We start from the raw sequence: 9,087 nt of genomic DNA, 5'->3' as shown, positions 1-9,087 counted from the left end.
TAACTACATGAGCATTTAGGATTAGATTAAAAATATAATTTGTTAATGTTATAGTATAAAAATTAAATTATGTTGGTATGTTAAAGTGTTTGTCTATGTGTAAATTACACTCTCAATGTATGTCAAAACAAGAGCTTTGGAATGGGGTACCGACATCCATCAAAGAATAAGGGATAGAATAATTCTATTAGTATCATAGCTAGCATTGTCTTGGTATATAGAATTTCAAAATGTAAAAGAAAACACAAGGCTAAAAGAGTAGTGAATGTTAGTCCATTAAAAAACTATATAGATAGACATTTTTGGACTTGCCTTTCATAATCCAAGAAATAAATTTATTTTATTTAAGTTGTATTGTTGCAACTTGACATATGTAAACTAAATCAAGAACAAAGATTGTGTTTAGTTTTATTTTCAATCCATGTTATGGATAATTTTATGTGAGAGAGTTTTGTTTCTATCTTTTTCTAGCAGCTTTGTGGTGTTGAAACTCTTGCTTTTGTGTCTTAGCAATAGAAATAGGCTTGTTGAGTAGTAGTAGGAGGCATGATTTGTCTAGATAATAATTTTAGAGATTTCCATGATATAGTGTTGATTTATATTTAGTAGTATAATTTTGGGGGATTGAAGCTTTGCTATCATTTAATGTAATTATCTTTCCCATCACAAGCTAGAGAATTCACCAAGGCAAATAGAAAGGATGAATATAAATATACTCAAGCATCACTACAAAATACTTTGAATTAATTATATGTAGTTTCATATATACAAGAGCATTGTATTAAGGTATGGACATCCATTAAAGGATAATGAAAGAGGACTTTTGTAGAGTTTATCCACATTTTTAATATTTATTTCAAATTGGGTGGCTTCTTCTCTTGCCTATTAAATAAGTATTTCTTATTAACTTTTTCATATACTATCATTTCTTTATTGTGATAATGGGTTTTATTCATTTTTATGTTTCATGGTTAAAGTTATAAGTGAAGCACTGAACAAGACTACAATCTTTCGAAGTTTAGATTTGTATTAATAATAAAGCTGAAGAGTTGAATCCCAATTCTAAAAAACCCCTTCATTTAAAATAACAAGTATGGATTTAAGACCATAACAACAATATCCAATAATAAAAATATTCTCTCATCAATTACCTTAGATTTTATTTTCCACTTAGGCTTTGGAATTATAATCCCCAAATAAACATAGTGGTTTGAATTCTTATTTTCATATAATTTTAGGGCATTCAACATCCTAAACAACTATGATTGTAGAAAAAAATATAAGTGTTGGAAAAAAGTTAGATAAGGGATAATAATGTTGAGATGTTTTATTATATTGTTGGATAAATATGGAAAAATATTTTTAGTCTTATATAAGAAAAAGTTTCTAATTTTTTAATATTAACACATTTTTTTATCTAAATAATTATGATAGTATAAAATTTCATACTTATACTAATTAACATTTTTTAATTAAGTTTATTTTGCTACAAACCAATTTTATAATTGAATTATTTGTATTCTTCTAGTTATTAAAAAAATTATTTATTAAAAAATAATTCAATAAAACATGAGTTAAGTAAAAATTAAAACTATTTTTAAAGTTCCTTGTTCCATGAAAAAGCACACCTCCAAAGATAAAAAAATTAAGTGAGCAAGAGACATTTCAAACAAGTCATATGCATCCTTCAATAAGAAGTTGTGTGGATTTTTCTTTAACTAGAAGTTTTTATTAAATGATTTTTTCCACTAGTATAAATAATGGTGAGAATTTATTTTTTAATAATTTTGTCTAATTTTATGCTAAAATCTACTATATTTTTTATTGTTGAAGTAAAGAATTAAGTTTTGATGTTTGTGTAAGCTTCTATCTTCATTTTCTTGAATGTATGTCACATTAAAAAAAGTGTTCTTTGGTAGAAATAGTTTTGAAAGGAATTGGAGCTTTAGTAAGCATGTATTTTGGATATTTGAGAGATATTATTTTTATTTCGAAAGTATAAAAGAAAAAGGGAAAAAATATGAAGAAAAATAGAAGAGCATATAAGAAAGAAAATAGTATTATAAAAAAATCTTATTTCTTCATGAACCTTATAGACCCATAAATAATCTTATTACAAATATTTATATTTTTAATAACCAAACATTATATAAAAATAATTTAAAATATAAACAAAGTAAATACATATAAATATTTACACTTAATCATTTAAAAAACCTTTTAAAAAATTTACTCATATAAAAAATGAATCAAATAATCTTTCATTTATTTAAAAAATATAATGGTTATAAGGAACCCATTTAAATCACTCTACAATTGGTGATTTTATATATCAGACATGGAAAGCTAAGCAAAGTCCATTTCCAAATGAACTAAATTACAAAAGAAAACCAGAATTTGTGGAACGCACAGAGCAAGTTTATATGTTGTACTTGGGGCATAGATAACTATGCTTCCTCCCCTCGCTAATTCAATAAAAAAATGTTTACAAAGTTGTGCTTCACTTGTACATGCCATGATAAATAGTTGGAGGAGTCATTGCAGGATTTGTAGAATTTTGAACCTGACCTATCCTCTCTGAACCAACTGATTAGCAAACAATAATAGCAAAAAGAATAAAGAATAAATTGCAAAAAGAAATCACAATTCAAAATAAAAACAAAGTGCCTTGTTTTTTTTGGAATCGCACACACCAATTTATTTATTGAAGCTTAATTAAAAAATTACATAGAGGCTGTACTATAAAGAATTTGCAGCCTAGAAGAATAAATAATAACTGCAGTTCTAAATATATTCCTAGCATTGCATGGAAAGCTACTAAGCCTCTCAAACAAAAAAAAGCAAACTACTCCCTAAATTAAGAATACAATAAGTGCATGCACAACATGCTTTATTTACTAAAAACAAATTCATGCAAAAAACAACTAAAAATAGTCCTAAGGATTAATGCATGTTGGAGTACATGCTTTATTTGCATGAATAAACAAAAACCTATTGACTAAACTAATCTAGCTGCATGCTAGAGTAGCATCAGTTATCAGCATACTCCCCCTTGATGCTGAGAGGGCTCACAATCTTATCTCGTAGTGTTATAAACTGAGCTTTCGCAACTGCTTTGGTAAATATATCTGCTAGCTGATCCTGGGTGTTGATGTGCTTCAATTCGACATCCTTCTTTTGCACCAAATCTCGTATGAAGTGATATTTCAAATCAAAATGCTTTGTTCTACTGTGATGAACCGGATTCTTAGCTAACTTGATGGCACTCACATTGTCACAATAAATTACTATAGGTTGAATTTGTTTTTCTCCAATTTCTTCCAAAAATTTTCTGAGCCAAAGAGCTTGTGTACCTGTTGAGGTAATTGCAACATACTCTGCTTCTATAGATGAGAGGGCAACAATACTTTTTTTTTATGAGCTCCAGGTAATTAAACCAGAACCAAAAGAAAAACAACTTCCAGATGTAGATTTACGGTCATCCATACTACCTCCCCAATCTGAATCACTAAAGCCTACAAGATTGAACTTTTCAGAAGAGTAGTAATGAATACCAAAACTTAAATTCCCTTTCACATACCTCAAAATCCTCTTGGCTGCCTTCATATGTATTTTAGATGGATTTGTCATATACCTTGAAACAAGTGAAACTGAATAGGCAATATCAGGCCTTGTGTGGATTAGAAACATCAAGCTCCCCACAATACTTCTGTAAGTTGTCTCATCAACTAAATCAACACCATCATCTCGACATAACAAAACTCCATGAGCACTTGGAGTGGAGGTAGGGTTACAATCAGTCATATTAAATTTCTTCAGCATATCTTGTGCATAATTTGTTTGACAAATAAAAATCTCATGCTTACTTTGATAAACCTCCATTCCCAGAAAATATTTCATCAGACCAAGATCTTTCATCTCAAATTCTTTCATCATAGCAGCTTTGAATTCATCTTTCATCTGAGAACTACTACCCATATACAAAAGATCATCAACATACAAACTTATGATGATGATATCAATACCTTCTTATTTGTAGTATAGGGTAGGATCACTCTTACTTCTCTGGAAGCCATTCTCTTGAAAGTATCCATCAATCCTGGCATACCACGCTCTTGGTGCTTGCTTGAGGCCATACAAAGCCTTCTTCAACCTGTACACTTGATGCTCTTTTCCTTCCACTTCAAAACCTTGTTGCTACTCCACATATACTTCCTCTTCTAAGTACCCATTCAAGAAGGCGCTTTTCACGTCCATATGATTATTGCTCCACTTCTTTTGAGCTACTAATGTAATCAGCATTCTTATGGTCTCTTGTCTTGCTACTGGTGCAAATGTCTCTTCAAAATCAATTCCATACTTTTGTGTGAAGCCTTTAGCAACTAATCTCGCTTTGTGTCTTTCAACACTCCCATCACTGTTAAACTTGGTCTTGTAGACCCATTTGGTGCCAATCCTTTTTTTGTCATGTGGAAGTTCTGTTAACTCCCAAGTGTCATTCTTGTGAATGGAATCCATCTCTTCTTCCATGGCTTTCACCCAAACCTCATTAGTACATGCATCTTCAAAACATGATGGTTCAAAATCAGCCTTGGCTAATAAAACAAAATTCACTGTCTCACCTATTGGGTTTTCTTCATGTACTTGATTTCCACACCTCTGGTAGATATCACTCAATTTCCTTACCTTCCTTGTAGAACTTGGAGAAGAAGCTGGACTTGAACTTGGTACTAAAGAACTTGATGAAGGGTTCCTTGGTGGAGTTAAACCACTAGATACAGAAACATTAGCTGGCTGCTCATGATCAATATCAACAATTATATCATCATTCAAAATAGATTTTGGCTTCTCAACATGGCCTTTTTGATGACCATAAACTCCCCCTTCATCAAAAATCACATCTCTTGAGACAATAAGCTTGTTAGTGAGTGGATTATACAACCTATAAGCCTTGCTTTTCTCACTATACCCAATAAAAATACATGACTCACTCTTTGCATATAACTTCTGTCTATTTTGATCAGGTACATGCACATAAGCCAAACAACCAAAAACTTTGAAATGATTAACATTAGGCGTTTTTCCATACCAAGCTTCATAAGGAGTCATCTTTTCTAGTGCACTGGTGGGGCTACGGTTAAGGATGTACACAATTATAGCAACTGCATCTCCCCAATAAGAATTGCTCAATCCCTTGGTTTGTAACATGCACCTTGCCATTTCAACCACAATACGATTCTTCCTTTTAGCTACTCCATTCTATTTAGGTGTGTATGCAGTAGTAAGTTGCCTCTTGATGCCATTAAAATCACAATAACTTTGGAAAGCCTTTGAGCAAAACTCTCCTCCACGATCAGTCCTTAAACATTTGATCTTGCACCCTTTCTCATTTTCCACAAGGGCTTTAAACTTATTGAATGTATCAAAGGCTTCATCTTTTGCCTTCAAAAAATATACCCAACAATTTCGTGAGTAATCATCAATAAAAGTGATGAAATATGATGACTTACCCAAACTCTTAGTCTGCATAGGACCACATATATCTGAATGAACAAGTTGAAGTGGGTGATGAGCCCTCCATGCATTGCCCTTTGGAAACTTTTCTCTTGCATGCTTTCCTTTAGCACAACCTTCACAAACCTCCTTGTGTTCCTCAATCTTGGGCAAACCAAAAACTAATGCATTCGAGGTTAGAAACTTCAAACTATGAAAATTTAAATGCCCATACCTGAGATGCCATAACCAACTTGAATCCTCATAAGCCATATTTTCCAAACTATTGTTATGTTCACCAAACCTCAAGGGGAACATCCTATTTCTTGTCATAGGAACAACAGTGATCACCTTATTATCCTTATTCTTATCATAGATAGTACAAGTCTTATTCTCAAATACTACTTTATAATTTTTCTCACATAGCTGCCCAACACTTAACAAATTGTGCTTCAATTGTGGAGTATAATAAATATCATGAATACTCTTAATACCTTCTTTTGTTTGGACCTCCATAGCTCCTTTGGCAGCAACCTCCAATGATTTATTATCACCAAGCTAGATCTTGGATTTGAAACTTCCATCCTTTGTTGAGAACAACTTCTCATTCCCTGCCATATGGTTAGAGCATCCAGAATCTAGGTACCAAACATCTTTACTAGTATTTTCACCCTTGGCATAAGATAAAAATAAGTGATCAGGAGGATTCTCACTACTCTCTTGAGTATAGTTAGCACTTTTACCTTCTTTCAATCTACATTCTCTTTCAAAATGGCCATACCTATTACAATGGTAACATTGAACATTTCTCTTATCAAATCTGCCTCTACCTCTTCCTTTGAAACCACCACTTCCTCTTGAGCCACATCTTCCTCTACCTCTTGAAGAATTTTGGCTTTGCCCTTTACCTTGGCATTGATTGATTTTGGCACTACTGCTGCTTGCATCTTCATTTTTTGTGATTAGCAATTTAAACGAAAACGCTTTCTCTACACCTTCTAAAGAATCTTTCAATCTTTCTTTATGAGACATTAGGGATCCAACCAGTTGATCAAACTGTAGTTTTGTCAAATCCTTGCTTTCTTCTATGATTATTGCTACATGATTCCATCTGGGTGTCAAAGATCTCAACACTTTTTTTATAAAAACTTCATTGCTTACAATTTCCCCAAGTGTAGCCATTTTATTGACCACATCTTTGACTCTGACACAATAATCACTTATACTTTCGGCTTCTTGCATCTTCAAATTCTTGAACTCTCGCTTCAATGTCTGAAGCTTGACCACTTTAACTTGATCACTACCCTGGTAAGCTTCTTGTAGAGTCTTCCAGGCATCTTTGGCAGTTGTTGCTCTTGATATTCTTGGAAATAAGCTCTTATCAAGAGCTATCTGAATGTGAAACAAAGCTTGAGCATTCCTTTTCCTTGCTTCCTTTCTAGCTATTTGTTCATTGGCTGTAAGGGCATTCCAATCAGCTAGCTCTTCATAACCTGATTCAATAATCTCCCACAAATCTTTTCCAATAAAAAAGGTCAACATCTTAATGCACCAATAATCATAATCATTCCCATCAAATTCTGGAATGGGCATATGGTTAGAATTCGACATGATTAACTTTGGCAAAATTCCAACAATAAAACTTTAACCCAAAACAATTTTACCTGCTCTGATACCACTTGTAGAATTTTGAATCTGACCTATCCTCTCTAAACCAACTGATTAGCAAACAATAATAGCAAAAAGAATAAAGAATAAATTGCAAAAAGAAATCACAATTCAAAATAAAAACAAAGTGCCTTGTTTTTTTTGGAATTGCACACACCAATTTATTTATTGAAGCTTAATTAAAAAATTATATAGAGGCTGTATATATAAAGAATTTGCAGCGTAGAAGAATAAATAATAACTACAGTTCTAAATATATTCCTAGCATTGCATGGAAAGCTATTAAGGCTCTCAAACTAAAAAAAACAAACTACTCCCTAAATTAAGAATACAATAAGTGCATGCACAACATGCTTTATCGTACTGTGGTTGAAATGGCAAGGTGTATGTTACAAACCAAGGGATTGAGCAATTCTTATTGGGGAGATGCAGTTGCTACAACTGTGTACATCCTTAACCGTAGCCCCACCAGTGCACTAGAAAAGATGACTCCTTATGAAGCTTGGTATGGAAAAACGCCTAATGTTAATGCATGTTGGAGTACATGCTTTATTTGCATGAATAAACAAAAAACTATTGACTAAACTAATCTAGCTGCATGATGCATCAGTTATCAACAGGATTTACCCAACCTGAATTTACAAAAAATAATGACAAATTCTTTCAGTTTTGAGTTTGTGGGAAAGAGCAAATACTCAAATAGAGTAGTGTTAATGAGTTGCAGTGGGCATCTACCTGCAGAGGGATTAAGCCCTCTTTGTTTAAGTTCGCTGTGTTCCTGAGACACAGCGCAGCGTTCACAGCACATATGCACACAACAATCATCACGTCTCTTTAGGCAGATTGTACTGTGCTCGCAATTTTTTTCTATATTGGCATTAATACAAACAAATAAAGTGTAAACAATCGCATGAGTGCAGCAAGTTACCAAAACATATATCACACCAAAGATCAATCATATAAAAATGATCAGTTCATACTTGTCTAGGTTATTTCATTCTTATTTCCATGTAAATTTATGACCTTTCTCTCATTTTCTTTCACGTTTTGCACAACCATGTGCAGATCTGTTTAACAATTTCTTTACTATATTGCACAAACATAGTGATCTACCTTTCTCATGTGTTTTCTACGAAAGATCTTTAATATATGAAATTGACTTTTGTTCGTCCTTGGTCTACAATCTCTGCCACTCTCCCAAAAGTAACGTATGCAGGGGCAGCAACATGTCAGTAGACCTGATTATCAACAATATATTTCATCAACATTTATTGGGCGTTATATCTGTCAAGAAAGATGCAATGGATGAATGAAGAGTCAGTTACTGTTACTGCAGTCGCGGTCACAGTCACAGAGGCCTGTGGACCATCTGGAAGTGCGGTATGGATACTGAGGATAACGGGCCTGCATGGGAGGTGCAGAAGTATAACCTGGACTTCCTCCATATGCATATTGCTGCTGTTGATACATCCTTTCACAATAGTTTACACGGGCTATAAATAAGAATGGATCTGGGATTTCTTGTAATGGATTTTTGTTAGATTGATCGTATTGTATCAGATTTATATGCCCATATCATGAATTTGCCAGGAAGAATCCAATCTCAGACGTAAATTCTGTGTGTGCATGTAGTTATATTCAAATCTGTTGGAGGATTAAACAACACAATTTCTATAAAATTTACCGCTGAAGAACAACTTTGAACATTTGATAGTTTTGCTTTAAGACAATAAAAGTAGTATAGATATATAAATCTATATGGTCTGTTTCCGAGAATGCCGACTGATTTGTTTCTGTTAGCAAGCAAGCCGCCAAAATTTGTCAAAACGATGGTTCTTTTATTTATCTAATTGCTTGCTACAGGTCAACAGAATTCGCCCCCACCAGTTCCCGTAATCTGATTACATTGCGAACAGAGGTAGTTGG

The 9,087-nt window shown here is 33.0% G+C and overlaps 1 protein-coding gene across 1 annotated transcript; it reads right to left on the bottom strand.

The window, feature by feature from the left end:
- Positions 1 to 7,767: 7,767 nt before the first annotated feature.
- Positions 7,768 to 8,631, bottom strand: LOC131875071 (cell number regulator 2-like). The gene is made up of 3 exons (XM_059219089.1): positions 8,487 to 8,631; positions 7,897 to 8,028; positions 7,768 to 7,793 (listed from the first exon to the last, which is right to left on the bottom strand). Exons 1-3 carry the CDS (start codon positions 8,629 to 8,631, stop codon positions 7,768 to 7,770), a joined length of 303 nt encoding a protein of 100 aa, XP_059075072.1.
- Between the last annotated feature and the right edge of the window lie 456 nt (positions 8,632 to 9,087).

This window comes from Cryptomeria japonica, chromosome 4, assembly GCF_030272615.1.
Source record: "Cryptomeria japonica chromosome 4, Sugi_1.0, whole genome shotgun sequence".
Lineage (NCBI taxonomy): Eukaryota > Viridiplantae > Streptophyta > Pinopsida > Cupressales > Cupressaceae > Cryptomeria > Cryptomeria japonica.
This window is presented reverse-complemented; position numbering and strand designations above follow the sequence as displayed.

Excerpts from the sequence above, each read along its gene's own strand:
- LOC131875071 (XM_059219089.1), bottom strand. The coding sequence starts at position 8,631 with ATGTATCAACAGCAGCAATATGCATATGGAGGAAGTCCAGGTTATACT. Across the intron at positions 8,029-8,486 it reads TGACCGCGACTGCAGTAACA|AAAAAAATTGCGAGCACAGT; the intron begins GTAACTGACTCT and ends ATGCCAATATAG. Across the intron at positions 7,794-7,896 it reads AGGGCTTAATCCCTCTGCAG|GTTGGGTAAATCCTGTTGAT; the intron begins GTAGATGCCCAC and ends TTGTAAATTCAG.